At 39.8% G+C, this 19,093-nt stretch overlaps 1 protein-coding gene across 1 annotated transcript in view; it reads right to left on the bottom strand.

The window, feature by feature from the left end:
- Positions 1-13,016: 13,016 nt before the first annotated feature.
- The window catches only part of egln1 (egl-9 family hypoxia-inducible factor 1), a 37,998-nt gene continuing 31,921 nt past the window's right edge, over positions 13,017-19,093 (bottom strand). The window contains exons 4-5 of the mRNA NM_001015960.2: positions 17,790-17,860; positions 13,017-14,334 (exon numbers count right to left, since the gene is read on the bottom strand). Of these exons, the coding sequence (NP_001015960.1) occupies positions 14,264-14,334; positions 17,790-17,860 (142 nt within the window). The 3' untranslated portion in view covers positions 13,017-14,263. The remainder of the gene's footprint in view (positions 14,335-17,789; positions 17,861-19,093) is intronic.

Raw genomic sequence — 19,093 nt, 5'->3', positions numbered from 1 at the left:
AAGGGGCCATTTTTACAGATAGGATTAATTTTAAGCACAAAGGGAAACCAGCACCGTATATTATTCATAATTGCCTACAATATTAGGGTTTTTCCCATTTATCCAGTATGTCTCCTTTAAAGGTAAACTGAGTGCTGGCAACTTTTCTCTTTTGTGTGCAAATGGTGGCCTTTTATTGTTTATAGCAGCTGGTCAACTCCAGAATGTGGGTGAGACCAAGAGCTGGCACAAGGGTGTTTCTAGCAGCTGGTCAACAATACAGCATGGGTTCGACTGAGCGCTGGTGATTCACAAAAGTCTGAAATAAGGAGTGCTATTTATAGCATGCGTTAAAAATCTTATCACTTCTTATTTTTCGCTCCATTCATTAAAAGGACACTTGTCATAATTAAGAAGCGATGTTCTTGGCGTTATTTATCTTACGATGACATATTTTAATGAAAAAAACTATGCGATAAGCGTTATACGGGCCGATTCACTAAAGGTCAATAACGCTTATCGCATAGTTTTTTTCATTAAAATATGTCATCGTAAGATAAATAACGCCAAGAACATCGCTTCTTAATTATGACAAGTGTCCTTTTAGTGAATCGAGCGAAAAATAAGAAGTGATAAGATTTTTAACGCATGCTATAAATAGCACTCCTTATTTCGGACTTTAGTGAATCGGGCCCATGACCTCTAGAGGTGTTTTGGTCCTCATACAGGGGTTTGGGAGTTGTGTCAACATATGCCTGGATATATTTGGATATATTTATAAAATTCAGATTTGTGGAGGCCAAACTCTTCTCTGCTCTTCTCGTAAATGATTTTAGATGAATATTTTTGTATAATGACTTAACTGGGGTAATTCCCAGCTTGACCCAGGTTTTAGGGTTTATCAGTATGTGCAATCCTAGGTTTCCTCTTTTCCAGAATAAACTTGTTAATCAGTTTTTCGATTTGTTTGAGGAACGTTTAAGGGACTAGTATCGGGACAGTTCTGAATGTATATAGAATGACCATCATTTTGAATATAGCCATACGGCCAAACCATGACACCATGCTAATTTTTTATGTTTCCGTAGTAGCCTTTATTTTTGATAAAAGACCCTGATAGTTTGCTTCAAAGAGGTTTTCAGGATTTTTTTGTTAGATAAATCCCTATTTTATCTGTGAATTTTTCCAGTTAAAACTAGCCTTTATTTTTGATAAAAGATCCTGATAATTTGCTTCAAAGAGGTTTTCAGGATTTTTGGTTGGAAATCCCCATCGATATAAGACTTTATGTGATCTCAGGGCCTCTTCTAGGGCTGAGGTGAGATCAGTCACATCGTTGTGAGAGCTGACCATTTTATTTTCAATGCAATGCTATGTTCTCTCTCCGATGTCTGTAAGTTCCGAGCGTAGCTCTGTAATCATTTTTAGTATGTTGCTCTGGATATCTTTTCGTAATGTGTGTAGCAAAGTTTTCATGGACCCTCTTCAGAATCAGTTAGGCTTTGCTTCTCGTGTTGTGAATTAATCGGTGGCAGGGCCGGAACTAGGGGTAGGCAGAAGAGGCAGCTGCTGAGGGTGCAATGCTTGGGGGACGCCAGGCAGGAGCCTCTCGTCTCTCTCATCTAGTCTGTGACTGCAGGTGCAGGAGCGAGGTAGCCGACCGGGTTGCCTAGGGCGCCCGGTTCGCTCAGCCCACCCCTGATCGGTGGGGTATCTGGTGTAGTTAGACGAGAGCATTCCTTGTTGGCACCATTTTGGGGCCTTTCGGTTGCGCCCCTGTCTGTTTTTGGCTGAATAGAATGGTGTCAACTTCGTTGGGGAACCTTTCTTCCTGGTTTTTGCCCATCATAATGTGTTGTGCTGTATTCTCTTTAATTTGGCCAGAAGTGGGATGGTTTACAGTAATTATCTTGTCATTTATCAGGCCTGGGTCTGGAGCTTTTCTGGAACACGTCTTACTCCATTAAAGGAGAAGGAAAGGGTTAATAAAGCCACCCCATAACTGGAAAGGCCTCATGTCCCTGTAGCTGATCGCTACCTTTTTTTACCTGGAAAGTCAGTATATTGCCTGCACTACTTGATATTCTAAAACTCTGTATTTCTTCTATTGCGGCTGCCATGTTGGATATCCAACATGGTGGCGCGTAAGGAAATGTGCATGTGCAAACCTTCTCCCTCCCCCTAGACTTGAGCGCGACCTACTCTGCCCCAGCCGCTCCTGCTTTTTATATGGAAAGCGCACTCACAGGGTATGTTCAGTGCGCATACGCTTACTCGTTAGACTGGGGATCTTCTTTACACTGCTCAGCGTTTTTTCTTCCTGTTTGGCTTCAGATCTTCTGAACAAGTGAAATATGGGGAGACTTAAGGGCACTATTGAGACAACTGAAGGTATGCCTGCAGCTTGAGATTAACTCTTTATTAGCCTTTCCTTCTCCTTTAAATGCTAAACCACGCCCCTATACACACTTTATTTTATTCTTACAGTCATGAAGCTAACTGACTCTTTAGCTCTAACAGGCAGCCTCAGCCAGTCCTTTCTCAGAAACTTAGGCAGTCCTGGCTTTCCTCCTTTTAGTGCAACCAGACCCCATCCAAACAGAGAATACACAGGCAGCAAATGAGCATACTTGCCACTGATTGCCTCCAATAAGAATTCATTCTATCTTAATTGGGATCATTTACAAGGTACTGTTTTATTATTACAGAGAAAAAGGAAATTATTTTTAAAAAACTGAATTATTACCTGTATAATATGGATAGGCCATGTCTAATAGGAATTTCTACGGCACACTAGTATTTAAAGGAACAGTAACACTAAAAAATAAAAATGTTTTAAAATAATTAAACTATAATGTACTGTTGCCCTGCACTGGTAAAAGTTGCGTGTTTGCTTCAGAAAGACTACTATAGTTAATAGAAATAGCTGCTGTGTAGCCATGGGGGCAGCCATTTAAATTGAAAAAAGGAGAAAAGGCACAGGTTACATAAGAAGATAACAGATAAACTGTGTAGAATACAATGGGAATCTGCTACTTATCTGTTATCTGCTTAGTAACCTGTGCCTTTTCTCCTTTTTTCAATTTAAATGGCTGCCCCCATGGCTACACAGCAGGGTATTTATATAAACTGCAGTAGTGTTTATGAAGAAAACACACAACTTTTACTAGTGCAGAGCAATAGTATATAATATATTAATTATTTTTATACACTTTCATTTTTTGGTGTTACTGTTCCTTTAAAGGATATTAAATCCCTACATTTAGCATCTTTGAGATGTCTGTCATTCACATAATGTTGTAATCTCCAGTGGATCACAATTCTTTATTTTTTACTGGTAGGTATACTGGCTCATTCTTGCAAATTAGGAAGGGTCTAAGTTGCAAGTTCCTAAATCCAAAGGTTGTCTTGTCACAATTGTCTAGTATTCTGGTATGTACTCTACATTGTTTCTAATCTAATATTTGGTGTTGCCATAGTTAAAGACAACTGCCAATTAAGGGTTCTTCAAATATTGGGGATGGGATCTTGTTCTTTTTTTTTTACACATACCAAAGACATACACATATATAATTCAAAGTTGGACATACCCATCCCACCCTGCAATGTAGTTTTGTGTAAGGTATCATTCTTTTTTTTCTGGGTGGTTTACCTTGTCATAAAGTAGCTCTAGATATTGTAGTTCTTAAAGAACTGTTTGGGGATCTCAATATGAGCATGGAGATAAAAAGATACAATTTGGGATTATATTCTTTTTAATTGTATTAATTCTTCCAGACCAATTAAAGCATTTTGTTGCTGTAACATCCTGCCTGGATTCAATCTGGTGACCTGGTGTTTTTTTTTTTTTTTTTTTGCAGTCTACATTACCATTACCCTACCTGAACAGACAACTAAGCTCTTAGGATGATGCCACACGTGGCGTTTTTACGCTGCGTATTTTCTCAGCCTAAAAACGCTGCACAAGCCACACAGCCCCTGACTATGGTGTTTTTCAGCCTAGTAATGGTGACGTAGCAAATCCCGTTTCCATGGTGCTAATAGTGCGAAATAGTAAAAAACACAGCGTATTTCCGCTAGGTCTGGCAGCTGCCTTTGTGTCTACATAGGAATAGCTTGCTGTGCAAATACTGGCGTATTTCGGCAAACTCTTGAAAAATCCGTGCTAAGGCGTTTTCTAGCGTATTTACGCTTTGTGTGGTTTGCTTCGAGTCTTTTCAAGTTATTTCTCTGGATGATGATATTGTGCGTTTTTCAGCCGCCGAGAGAATTAGAAAATATGCAGCATAAAAACACCACGTGTGGCATCAGCCTTAGGTTTTTGCTATGTTCACCTTAGTTTCCAGACAGGCATAGTGAATTCAGCTGTAATTAGCTGGCCACAGATGTTCAGAGTTAGCATTCAGTCTGGCTATAAAATCTCCAGCTCCAACCTGTAGGTGTGCTTACGTGTTCCTCTGTGCTTCAATTGCTGAATTCCTGTTCCTGGTACTTGCGCCTGTCCCTTGTGTTGTTTCCTGGTTCTGACCCTGGCTTTTTTCTGACTTAAGGGTTTGTCTTACACTTCTGCTGCTGTTTTCTGGTACTAACCTGGCCTGTCTGGCTATGCCTAATTTTGTCATGATTGGTTCCTTCCCTGCAGTAATGATTGGCTCCCTCACTTGCCTCTGCGGGAGTTTCTGTTTTCTCGTGAGATAAGACCTGGTGTTAACCGAGTAGCTTAGGGCCAGGCCCAATGCCAAAGGTGGCTATTATAGGCAGAAGAGCACCCCTAGACCAGGGTCCAGTTACTTCTGCTGGGGTTTGGGTTCACCATACATGACAGTTGCCCATGAAGCAAGTCACGAGTCTTAGCTGTCTCTTCTAGAAGCGGTTTATAGTTCAAGTCAAATATGTCCTTGATATTTTAATTCCCAAATATGTTATGTGTTTGTATTTCCATTTAAAACTTTCAAAAGTGTACTGATTTTATCAGGTATAGTTATAAGGCCTCTGATTTTTGTTTGTTAATTTTATAGTTACAATATGATCCAAAAGTCTGTAATTCTTTCATTATAAGCATCAAGAATATTGCTGGATTCAAGACTAGCAATAAGTTGAATTCCAGTCTAGTCTAAAGGCTTCTGATATCTGTGTTGTTGCCGATTGCTACCAGCAGATATTCCATACACCATACATATTATAGAGGCGTAAGGGGCATCCCTATCACTTTTCATTTCTAATATTAAAAGGTGAAGATAACATACCTAATTTAGGATGATGGCTCTGTGTATACCACCGTTATCTTTTTTTTTTTTTTTTTTAAACTTAGCTTTTGATGCCCAAATTTCATTTTTTTGTTCCATCTTCATCCATCCAGCCTTTAACATGTGGGCGCACTGTAATTCGTGGTGGGAATTTGACCTTTTTAGGCAAGGTCTTTCTTTTAAAAAGAAGCTTAGTTCCGTTAGCCAAACATGACAGAACGACTGTGAAATGGTTTTTTTAATTTCCTGTGGTTCTGAGGAAAATAGTTTTGTCTCCCAAACTTGCCACAGTTCTGTTGCTTGGAAGATCAAAAGTCATAGGGGTTTCATCCATATTCCCAATAGCTCCCAGGTCATAATTATGAATCCTTCTTTGTTTTATGATGAATGATTGGAATGACATCACTTTTTCTTCAAGGTCTTGCGGCAACTTCTGTGAAATCTTTGTTCTTTGTCTATTTCCCCATTACCTTGAAACTGCAGGGGCGCCCAGGGGTGCAAAAGATTCTATTAGTGGAGCTGTTGGGGCTGCTGATGTCTGCGGGAATAATGCTGAGGCTGCTGATGTCTGCAGGAATAATGTAATAATGTCAAAATACCTACTAATATTATGGCTCATGGGCCATGGTAACAAGATGCGTGCCTCTGAGAAGGGACACGTCCTGCATGCCCTGTCATCTAGTGTACTGTAAGGTGCATGCTCTTCCATTATCCCCAGATGTCTCCATGTGTCTGTAAAAACTTAGCACACTCTCTTACCACTGTTGGGGCTGCTGATGTCTGGCGCTGGCAGGGCAGAAGCGTGCAGGAAAGGGGGCGTGTGATGTCACATCCGCCCAGAAGAGTGCAGTCTTAGGAAGCCTGGTGGCGGCTCTGGCACTGGCAGGGGAGGTGGTAAGATCTCTACTTTGGCTCGAGTATAAGCCGGCTTATACTCGAGTATATACGGTACCCTCAGTTTGAGGTGGGTGGGGTTTGATTAGTTCACCTGAACAGACAGTATAAATATAACCACTGGCACTCCAGTGGAGCTTGCTCTGGTGGTTGGTGCTCTGTAAGGGATTGCTCTTGAAGTGGGGGCTCTGTAAGTGGAGTTAAAAACTAAGGGAGTTTAAAACAAGGTACTAAGTTTGCATTTATTTCAAGTCTTTTCACCTATTTATGTTTAACTGTTTCTGTAACTGGGAGAATGAGTGGTAGCAACATTGAAGGTCTGACACTGTGCACAGCCTGCCACATCTATGCAGTTGTGGAACAACAGTTCCAAAGTGCATAACTCTGTTGTGGATGTGAGTGAATTGCCACTTTAGAGGCTCGCGTTAGAGCCCTAGAGGAACAAGTTGCAACACTGCGTTTGATTGACAATCTTGAGAGGAGTCTCTTGCTCACTGAGCAGGAGCTAGCGGGGTCAGATAGTTTGGAGGGAGGGGAACAGCGAAAGGATGATAAGGCAGTAAGCTGGGTGACAGTTAGACAATCTAGCGTGGGGAAAAGGGAGAGGGAGGCTGCTCCAGGGTTTGCGCATCCCAACAGATTTGCCAGATTGTGTGAAGATGATGGGAGAGTGAACTCTGGACTGGCAGTTCTAGATGAGCTGATCTCTCTAACAGCCGGGAGACCAGTTTCTCTATTAGTGGTGGGGATAAGAGCAGAGCTAGGCCTAAACAGATGGTGGTTTTAGGGGATTCGATCATTAGGAAAGTGGACAGGTTAATCTGTCAAGCGGATCGCTTCAACTGAACAGTTTGCTGTCTTCCTGGTGCCAGGGTTCAGCATGTGGTTGATAGGGTTGACAAATTATTGGGAGGGGCTGGGCATGACCCGGCTGTCTTGGTACATATCCGTACTAATGACAAAATGAACGGTAGGTGGAGGACCTTAATTAGTGAGTTCAGGGATCTAGGCTCTAAGATTAAGGAAAGTCCTCCAATGTAATTTTTTCTGAGATTTTGCCGGTGCCACGTGCAAGTTTAGGGAGACAGCAGGAGCTTAGGGAGCTAAATGCGTGGCTAAAGTCTTGGTGTAGGAAGGAAGGGTTCAGGTTCCTAGAGCACTGGGCTGACTTTTCTTTGGGGTACAATCTATACAGCAGTGACGGATTGCACCTCAATGGAAGGGGGTTCGCTGTGCTAGGGGAGAGAATGGTTAAGAAGCTGGAGGAGTGTTTAAACTAGACAAGGGGGGGTGGATGAGCTAGAGTTTTATGGGAAAGCTAGTGTAGATGGGGCAGTGGGATTAGCAATGGGTTGTGGGGGAGGAGTGAGGGGGGCATATAGTTTATCAGATAAGGAACTTCCATTGTTACAAGGGAAACAGTCTAATATTTGCCTTAGCTCTAACTCTCCGTTAGCTAATGTAAATATCAGAGGGAGATGAAGTCATCTCCGCTGCATACTGGCTAATGCGCGAAGCTTGTCGGGTAAATTAGGGGAGCTGCAGGCTATTGCATGTATTGAAAATTATGATTTAATTGGTATCACTGAGACCTGGTGGGATGAAAAATGTGACTGGGCCGTGAATTTAAATGGGTATACGCTTTTTAGGACGGACAGAGAGATTAAAAAAGGGTGGAGGGGTTTTGTCATGCCAGGCACCATATGGCCCTGGCATGGCAACGGGTTAACCTCTAGCCCCATCTGGTCCTGCAGAGACCCTTAATTAAATATGCACCCAGGCCCTGCTGGAAGGTGACAAAGGGAGCAGACTATCCATATCCAGCCATTTGTAGGGCGGGAAACCTGGGGCTATTGCTTTCTTTGATCTGTGATCAAAGAGGTCAGCTGGCCTAGAGCAGCAGGGGGGGTGCAGCTATCAGAAAATATGAATTATAGAAATGGATCCATATCTCCGCTGCTTTAAGGTCCACATCCTCATAAATCACATAGGATTTATGAGGAGGCCCCAGGCTTCCCAATGATACCAAACAGGGACTGCCTATACCCATCCGTGAGGAAGGATGGATTCTGGGGGACTGGGACATGAGACACCCCCATGTTTGGTATCATTTTGATCGCCCCCATATGGGTTAAGACAAGCCCCTATTGTCATAATAATATTGGGTACTGGCAAGTACCAATATTATATGACCAGAAACGGGCAGGAGAAGTACAGCTCTCTACAGGGGAGGTCCTGTGACACACCCCTGGGCACTCCCTCCTCATGAATACAGTAATGAGGGAGGGTCCCAGCAGTAGGATAAAAAAGGGCACAGACAGAGGTGCCAGTTAACTCATATTTTGGGGCATCCATGTTCTTTTGGATTGTGAGTTCACCGTTTTCAAACTCTTGCCTCAGGAGGGCACAACAGATCACTCTGTAATGTACTTAGAGTTTTCTCTGTGTTTATATCCCCGTTTATTTTATTTACTGTTTTGCATGTATATGTCTCTTTTGTAACATCTTTTTAATGCACTGTTTACCCTTGTAATATTAAATATTAAATTTAATAAGTTCTGTCCTTTGGCTCTATATCAATTCCCACGTACCTTGTATGACTCTAGAAGTGTGCTAACTGCTTGGCTGTGTGGATGCTAATTAGCTAGTGGACTGTCAGTAGGACAGTGTATATGTAAATTAACCGTGATTGCTGGTGTGTGTGTGTGGAAGTAGTAGAACTATCCCTCACTGCAGTAGGAACGTTTGTGTATTATATATTTGGGTAACTAGGTTTCTATCGCCTGTTAATGATAGATGGTGGCAGCGAATAGTTGTATTTGGGGCGGTGGTTTGTTTGAGGGTGCTTGATGTTAGTCTAACCTGTGTGAAAGGTGACTGCGTGTAATCCCTTGTTCCCCGTCCCGGTGTCAGGCGCGTCTGTGAGTGGCGTTTCCCTGACAGGTTTGTCTTTACGTAAAGTCAGATTTAAAGCCATGTAATAAAGACATTACCAATGAAAACATTGACTCTCTTTGGGTAGAAATTTCAGTAGGGTTAGGTAAGGTTACAAAGAAAATGATCATTGGTGTATGCTATAAACCACCCCATATAGATGAGGGGGATGAGACCCAGCTACTGTTGCAAAAGGAGGAGGCTTCACAACTGTGTCAAGTTGTTATTATGGGGGACTTTAATTATCCAGACATTGGGGCCGATTCACTAAAGTGCGTTTTAACGTGCGCTAAAAATGTTATCGCTTCTAAATTTTCGCGACTTAACGCACGATTCACTATTAGCACACTTGCGATAATTTACGCGCGATATTTTTCGCATGCATGCTAATTATCGCGAGTGCTAATTGTCGCGACATTACGCACGTGGCAATCGGCAGCATAAAACTGGCGACATTTTGCCGTGGGAGTGCACAGAGTGCTAGAGAGGTGCTGTATAAATGTTTATTTGCAAAAAAACCCCCCAAAAAACAATAAAAATATAAGTAACAAAAAAAAAAGAAGTGCTAGAGATAATAAAATAGGGGGGGGGGGGGGGGCATTTAAGAATATTTAGAGAAATACTTAGTGGTCCGTTTGCTAAAGTGGCTTAAATTAAGTGGGAGATTTTAGACACAGAATAAATGGCAAATATGGTATGGGCACTTGGGGACAAATATAATATTGCAATTATTCTGGCAACAAAATATTTGATACGCTACGTACTAATTAATGCAAGCTTTACTATTCAGCAAAATGGGCTAAAGACTAAATTGTTGCCAGAATATTTGCAAACATTTAAACCATATAGCATATTGATGCTGTTACTGCTAAATGTAAGAGTGGAGGAAAAACTACATGAAAGTATAGAATACCATTTCAATGAAGGATAAATAATTAGACATTACTTAAAAGTACAAAAATAAAACAACTTTTATTTTTACAATAAAATTTTAAAAACTTGAAATATAAAAACTTAGGGCTTGCTGCCCATAAATGTGTCCACTTTCTGCTCCACTCTGGCCAACTGGGCCTTCATGGAGGCAAGGTCCTCTTGTATGGACCGAAGAGTGAAGTCTATCCGGGATGGTGATGTCTGGGTCCCCACTTCTTCGGTCGGAGGACTTGCCTCTTCCCAGTCTTTGGCCAGGGGATCAGAACTGGCATCGGGGGCCTCGGGTGCCTGTGGAGCCTCTGCAGCCTGGGGTTGGGCCTCTGGATGAGGCGCTACATCCAGCTGAAGTTCTGTGAGATAGTATTGCAAGATGTTATTTAAATATATATATATATATATATATATATATATATATACATTCATACACAAAGGGCCACCATCATAAATAACAACAACAACATTTTTGGGGCCCCCCTCCTCCCACGCCCCCAATGGCCCCTCCCCCTGTGAACCCTCACATCAATACAAAGGACACACAGACATTGTTAGCCAGGGCCCCCTAAAACATTTGTGGTCCTTCCCCATATGACTATGGGCCGCTCCCTGCTGCTTCCCCCCTGCTTTAAACTTATTTAGGCATATGTTTTGCCAAATAGATGTGTATATTTATATATATTTTTTTTTATTGTTTCCAAGCCGAGTGCCTTTTGAGTAAGCCCCCTGGACCACACAGACCTATTATCCCTCTTGTCTTTTACCCTCCGGTTACTGGAACATATCTGTTACACGGTCCGCACTAATTCTTCCCGCCAGCAGCACAAATCTCTTAAGGTAATGACATATCAAAATGCGCTTTTCTTTTTCCTTTGTGGGTAGTCCCTGCACCTATGTTTGTATGTTAATTCACTTTGGATCTCATGAACGATACTTTCATGTATATTATTATTAGGGTTGCCTCTCTTTTTGCTCTTTCCGCTTTCTGAGTTAGCTAACACTTTCCTCTGTGTAGCAATTTCTAAGATAATGTATATAACGGTACTAGTGTTGATTACTCTTGTTAACTGATACTGCCTTCATTGTTTTTGTCTATATGTTAATTTACTATTGTGTTTTTAGTTTCTGTGGTTATGGTAATTTACACTCGGGATTAAGGGGGTGTGTGTATTGGGGAAGGTGTGACGTCACATTTGCAAGTTTTTTGTCTGTATTTTCCCGCCAGTTGCTGTATTTATGGTTTGTATTCACATTGTGTTGTAACTTTGAGAAAGGCTGAGGTGTTCAGCCGAAACGTCAGTTCACCATTTAAATAAATAGAATCTTTTATTTTGTACATAAGACCTGCGAGAGCGGCTTCTTCATGTTCAACTTATATAAATATATATATATATTGTCCCAACATCGGCACTCACCAACGCAATGAATTATGTCCGGGTGCTAACCATTAATTCGCATATTGTCCCTTAGAAAGCACTCACGGTACGTGTATTAAAAAAAAGAAATTTATTTAAACAAAAAAAAAAAACATGTATATATATATATATATATATATATATATATATATATATATATATATATATATGTGTGTGTATATGGATTTTTTCAAAATGCCACAACATATTTAAAATTCCCTCTTTATTGGGAACTTTATTGTGTGTGGTTTTTGAAAAAACATGCATATATACACATATATATAGGAACAGGTCAAAGCAGGCACTCACGTATAACGAAGTAATAATTTGCCTGGGTGCAGTAAGCATACAAAACTAGAATGAATATGCCGCACACTCAGGTCTTAGATGCAAAAAACAAAAAAAATTTTTTATTTGAATCAAGGACTTGATCCAAATAAAAAATGTTTTTGTTTTTTGCATCTAAGACCTGAGTGTGCGGCATATTATTTCTAGTTTTGTACACACATATATATATATATATATATATAGAATATACATTTCTTACATTTTTAAAAGTACAATAATTACCTTCCGCTATTTCAGCTATTAATTCTGGACTCCTGCGCTTCATATCTGACCATATCCGCTGGAGAGTCCTGAGGTCCATTCGGAGGGCAAACCGGTGTTCTAACCTCCGCATCAGCCTGCGGAGGATTGCCCTCTTTCTTTCGTGGACCCCTACCATCCCTAGCGGCTGCCTATCATAGGATGAGCGCAGGAGATAGCGGCAGATGTAGCGCCTCTCCACCAGTCGTAGCTCTGATACCCCAGGCATGTTGACTCTCTGAATCACTGCAGGCTCTGACACAAAATGGCTGCAAGTCGCACCTATCACGAGATTACAAACGGCGAATAGTCGCCAAAATATAAGGTGTAGTGTATTTGTCGCGACAAAACGTGAATATTGTGGCAACTAGATTTTCACCGCTATAGTAGCGAATATGCACGCCATGTTAGCCATACATGCCAAGACTTAAGTAAAATTTCGTAAAAAAACACATACTTGAATAAATAACACTGCTAAGTCCATATTTTATTGCCAAAAACTAATTTACTGTACTTTTCTATAATTTATCGCCTGCCTGAAGTAGGTGTTAATTTTCGCATAGACCAATGTGAGATTTAGCGCGCCTAAGTGTTTGTGAATCATGTGATCGTATTCTTTTCAGAGTGAAAATGAACGCATGCGATATGGCGACTTAACACACGCGATAATACTATAGTGAATCGCGTGCTAATTATCGCGTCTATTTTAACGCAAAAAAGCGTGCGATAAAATTTATCGCACTTTAGTGAATCAGCCCTATTGGCTGGAGTAATGGGGTGGCTAAGTCAGAAAAAGCTAGTAGGTTTGTAAATCTGCTAAATGACAACTTTTTATTTCAGGCGGTTCAAGAACCTACTAGGTTTGTTCCAAGCAGCATACTTTCTTTTTTGCCTGGAATAGGAAAAGTGATCATGTAACTGCCTCTTACCTCTTAAAAAGTACCCGGCACATTACATACTCAAAATCCTGTGGCATATACTATTTTCATTACAGGTATTGTTATTTGCAATAACTGATAAAAAAAATGCGCTGTAATAAAAATGTGTATTTTATTTCTTAAAAAAGTAACATCGAAGAACAGTAATTTTGTTGTTTTTTTAACGCCAGTTTCTGAAGAACATATCTAGTTGCGTTACAAAGCTGCTAAACATAGCAGTAACAAAAAATGTTCCCCCCCCCCGTAGGTTCTTGCTCACATACTTGTTTTAAGTCCTTTGCTTTTTCATTCTGACTGCTTGAGTGCCAACATATGCATGCTGAGTAGCTCTGGTCTGGTAAAGGCAATATATACATATGTGTGAGCAGTAAATTGAGTTTCCTGTTCACATGAATGTACTATTAAGTTGCAAAATGTAGTCACTTAGGCGAGCATCAAACTTTCAAGCTGTCATAAACAAAGTTCCATTCATTTAGCATGGACACCAAATTAGTGAAAATTTGCCTACTTTGGCCACATACATGCTGGCAACGTTCAGGCTGATCTGCAACGATCAGATCATAACGAGGGCCTATGCAGGCCTGCTGGGACAAGGACTGCATCAATAAGGTGATGTGGACCTTGCCAAACAAGGTTTTTAAACATGCTTGATAATTATCTGGCCAATTTTCATTCAGGGAGGGAAGCAGTCAGGCAGAACCCATATACAGGAGGGCTGAATTGGCAACTTTTTATCTGCCCATGTATGGCCAAGCTTTAGAATGAAGGGAAGGATCCATATCTATGTCTTTTGCAATAAACAGAAGCCCATGAAAGCTTAATATCTGTCTTAATCTGCACTGATACATGATTTTTTCCTGTGACTTTTTTTCTTCCACACAATTAACAACATTAACGGAACGTCTTACAAAATTAGAAATAAAAACATGACAAAAAAAAATTTGAAGATTACAAAATACTTATTTTGTGGAAAACTTTCTTACACATATCTGCTTTTAAGGAATAGATGTTGAGGGTGGACCACAAACCCGAGTCCAAATAATGAAGACCACTTCACAGAGCTATTAGCATATGGACATAAACGTAGTTGGTGCTCTCCCACATTCTTTTCAACGCAGGAGCAACAGTATTAGTTCTTCAGATCATCAGATTTAGGCTACATTCCTCAGCTTATATCATAAAACTCTTTAAAGATGCACATTGCAGGTCTTTCTCATTATTCACAATGGCTTGTACACTGAAGGTGACATTTATAGTTTAAGCTAAAATCAGCAATGTATTGTTATATCAGCTACAAGGTTTTCTTCAAAAGCTGTTTCTAGATCAAAGTAGTGTTGATGGTTCAAGGATTCTGGACTTCTTTTACAACTTGCTCAGATGGTTTGTTAAGTTCAATCCTAACACCCCGTTCCCCTGTAAAGAAGGAGCACAAAAACATTCATGTATTTAGAAATGAAATACCTTTACATTGTTAATAGATGTATTAGAGTATGATGATACTGAGGTTGTCCTAAAATGTTATATTGCCAAAAACACAGACTGGTGTAGCTATATGACTGCTTCTGCAGCAGTTTATTTTATCTTTTTTTTTTTATACTGTTATGGAATCCTACCATCTTATCTGTGCCATTCTCCTAGCATTTTGCTCCACAAGTTACCACTGAGATGGAAATTTTAACCCATTAGTTGCCATTTTGCCTTTGGCCTTTCAGCCACATACCTCATATTTAAAGATGGCACTAAACTGTAACCAGTTTAGAAGTTGAATAAAGAAAAAGGCACTGCATCATGAATTGCAAAGGGGTCACCCAGGGCCGCCATCAGGAGGGCACAGGGGACAGTTGTCCCAGGCCCGGACGCTTTAAAGGGGGCCCGGCGATGATACAGTTTTTTTTTGGTTCAGGCCCCCTTTAAAGAACTATGGGCCCTGTCATTGGTGGCCAGCGGGAAATTTGACTGGTACGGACGCACGGGACACAACCTTATAAAATTTGCAGATGCAACGGGGAGCCGGCACATATCAAGAGGACGCAGCAGGAGCCATTGATGGGGGAGCTGGAGAAAGTCGCAGGGGGGGGGGGGGAGATGGAGGAAGCCACAGGGGAGCTGGAGGATGTCGCTGGGGGGAGCCAAAGGGGAGCCTGGAGGAAGTTGCTGGGGGTGGGGGAGCTGGAGGAAGTCACTGGGGGTGGAGCTGGAGGAAGTCACTGGGGGTGGAGCTGGAGGATGCTAGGGGGAGCCACAGGAGGACGCTGGGGGAGCTGTTGTGAAGGCCCCGTGGTTTCTGATGGCGGCCCTGGGTGCACCCAAGTTTTTTTACATAAAGGGTTAAATCAAAGGTTTTGGTAAAACAATATAGACACTATAAATAATAAATAAATAAATAATATACCCTTTCCTTAAGTGAGGAGTCATCACAACCTCTTTTCAGGTGAATTTACCCAATATTTAGTTAATCCAGAGGCATTGTTTCCCTTTATGTTGCAAACTGGAGACAGATGACAGGTCCTTAATTGTAGTAAGAAATCTAAAAGTTCCCTGGATCAGTATCGTACTAAGTCGAATAACAAAGTAGCCTTGCATTTTCTCACTTGTTTAAAAGGTATTTAACCCTTACTTGAAAGTACAGTACAATCCCTTTAGAAAGGGAATTTCCTCCTTTCAAAGTTCTAACACCAAATCCTCCTTTCTGCTAATCCAAAAAGAATAATGTTGTTGCTAACATAATGACAACGACAAAAGAAATCATCCTTTCTTTTCCTTTTTTAAAAAGAGAAAATGCGCAAGATTAGTCTAGTAGTAGTAGTAGTTAGTATAGTAACATATACCAGAATAGTTTCTGCAACTTATCGCCCGTGTATCTTCTCCCTAAAGTGGGGCCATAATATTAAGATTCAAGATGGTACAGTATTTCCTTGTACTAAGAATTTGTCTTTTTATTTGCAGAATGAAAGACCTTTCTATGCAACATGTGGGAATTTCACACACAATTTAAGCTAAAATAAGCTAAAAAGCTGAAATTCTTGCAGTGTTTATACAGAATAACATCTGACAAAATTCAAAGAAACAATTTAAACTTCATACATTTAATAATACATCAAGCAAGGCCAAAATAGAATAAGAAATGGCAAAATAAGAATGACAGCAACTGACTAACACAACTTAATCATGCTAGTGGCTTAAAAGTGTGTCATAAAATGTGTGCAGGATGACAAAGTAAAAAGAATAAGAAATATGATGCCATAGCAGTAGATACCCTTCCAAGAACCTACTAAAACAGTACACTATCATACACTATCACTACCCTGCCTTTGATGTGCACACAATGCTGGCATCACTATTAAGTAAAGGATTGTAAGAAGTTTTGTGTTTCTGTGCAGAATTTTCAACAATTGTTTATGCCCATGTGCTGGGGTCTAAGTCCGGAGTGCTTTTTAGCTGGATGTGATGTCAGCCTTGTCTTTGAAAACAGCTGGATTGGTATTAAACTGCAAAAGGAATTGTGCATATATTTGGGGCTTGGTAAGTGGCTATAGACTATTTTCTAGGCACCTAAATGGTCAAAGTTGTTGCTGAGGGTTTCCTTGTGCTTTAATAGAAAGGAAACTTATTTTTAAGAAACCAATGGTATTTTTTTTTTAATTTAAAGCTGTAATGGCTCCCTAAGTCTGTTAATTCACTCATCATGACAAAAATAAAGAAATACTGTAGAAATACGGTCCAAAAAAACATTCTGTAGGAATAAAAGGTTCAACTGCAGGACATCATTGTGCCATTTGTGTGGAATGGCACAATAAATGCACAGTTGGAAGAAATTAAGTCTTGCAGTTGAACATTTTGTTCCAACAGAATCTTTTTTTTTTACTTTGCATGTTTATTACCCTGGCTATAAGGGTACAGGAACCTTAATTAAGGCCATTAAATTGGCCATAACTAAGACTTAAATTAATTGTTGGTAAGCACGCTATAAATACTGATACAAGGCCTTCAAACCAAACTGAAAATGTAAACTTTAGAACAGATGGAGTCAGGAAGGAATTTTTTCCCCTCTGTGGCAAATTAGAAAGGCTTCAGATGGGGTTTTTTGCCTTCCTCTGGATCAACTAGTAGTTAGGCAGGTTATATATAGGCATTATGGTTGAACTTGATGGACATATGTCTTTTTTCAACCCAACTTACTATGTTACTATGTAGATGATATTGGGTAAAATAGCCTAAACTCATTATTTAGTAATTGGTATATAATTCATTAAAGCGACATGACTGAACTATATGCCTCCTTCATTTCACTACTGAAAAAAAAATATACAGGACCCTGTATTATATATGTGTCAAGTAATCTATAAATGGCAAATTTAAGATGTGTGTTAAATTGTAAATACTGACAAGGGTGGCATTTTAAATAGGCTATTTTACCATTAATGTGTCACAAAACTTTTAAAGCAAATTCAAGGTTGTAAGTACAATTGTAAATACAATTTCTTTGTCCCTATGCAAAAACCTACCTATCTTTTCAATCAATATGTACATCCCACTAGACAAAAATGAACCCTCACTCTTGTTTTACCAATTACTAATTAGCAGTGGTAAAAATGAATTCCAAATTAAATTAGTTTCTGATGTTGAATATTGTTATAGGGTCCAAAGATGCATGAAATGGATTTGACAAATAAAATTAAAAAAAGAAAAGAATAGAATGGGGGGCATAACCCAGCTTGGCATCTATTTATAAGATCAGTTGTCAGGGAAAATAATGCGTAAAACACAGGAATGTAACTAATATGTGCACATATAAAACCTTTATCCATTATATACACAGCATTATAAACAAATGCTTGATTTGAAAATTTTAAATGATAAAAAATTACCTGTGTTCAGATACTTTTCTTTAGCACGGGCTCTTTCATCTGCATCAAAATACCACACTGTAATAGCGTACCTGAAAACAAAATACGTTTTTGCATCACAAGTCTTAAAATGAATGTTAAACATTAGAGTGATAAATAAAAAATCTTTAATATTAAATCATTTAAAATGCAACCCATTGAGATAAACCTTCAGAGTGTCACATCTATACTATTTGTGCTACATTTAAATTTTCCACCTGCTGACAGGGAAAGTTCTCTGGTTTTTCTGTTTCTTGAAATTATTAGAGCAATTGTGAACAGAATTATGATCTTAGTGTTGGCATTTACCCTATTAACTAAAAACTCTTATTTACCTAGAAGTACTGCATTCAGATCACCAGATAAGGCATGTATGAATGGATCACTAAATTGTTCTATTATATTGACCCAAGGGGGTTTGGATGCTATATTCTTTATTTTGTTCCTTACAGCTTCAATTTACTGCCAAGTAATAGGATAATTCAATGCATAATCTGTAAAAACTGTATAATTTTTTCTGAAGGATGTATTTTTTCAAAATAAAAGAATAACGCTTTACTCCAAGATTGTTAGTGGAGTACCACAGGGAACTGTTTCTTTTTATTTTAATTTTTGTATTAGTGATCTTATGATTGGCATTGGTAAGTACTGTCTATTTTCGCTGATTAAACTGATTTGTGCAAAACTAAAAGGGTAACTTATTATTCCTCAGGGCCAAGTGCTAGGGTGCCTCTTAGTGCTTATCTACCTAGCACTTGTGCCCGGAGAATGCTGTTGTTTGTATCAAGCTCCAGAGTGTACATTGTTGCTGCTTTGCATTTGACTGGGAAGCAAATTTTTAAATGAGGTTTAAAAGTGGCTAAATGCAGGTCTAGTTTGAAATTTCCTCCTACCTTCTAGCCAGCCTCATGATTGATGCTAGCCCATCCCTGCCAAAAGCTTATAGCCGTTAGAAAGAGTAAGCCCTGTTCTCTGAAGTACCAAAGCCCTCCTCTATACAGCAATTTCTTAGGCGATTCACCTCCTTAACGTATTACATGGCAAGGGTAATATAATTATAATTAATTTTGCCATAAAAATATTTGCCTGATGCGTTTACATTCCCTGTCTGATCCCCTGTGTTCCTCTATGAGGGGGCAGCCATATTTGTCTGTTAGCATTAGAAGCTATAACTGTCAGGTTGGGAAGGGACAGTCATGTTGGCAAAACAGTCAAGTTTAGGAACTTCAATTAACAACTACTTACAAAACCAAACCTGTCAGCGAAAAACCGTCAACACGACCTAT

The sequence above is a fragment of the Xenopus tropicalis genome, chromosome 5 (assembly GCF_000004195.4).
Source record: "Xenopus tropicalis strain Nigerian chromosome 5, UCB_Xtro_10.0, whole genome shotgun sequence".
NCBI classification, from domain to species: domain Eukaryota; kingdom Metazoa; phylum Chordata; class Amphibia; order Anura; family Pipidae; genus Xenopus; species Xenopus tropicalis.
Note: the sequence above shows the minus strand (reverse complement) of the source record. Positions and strands in the feature narration are given on the sequence as shown.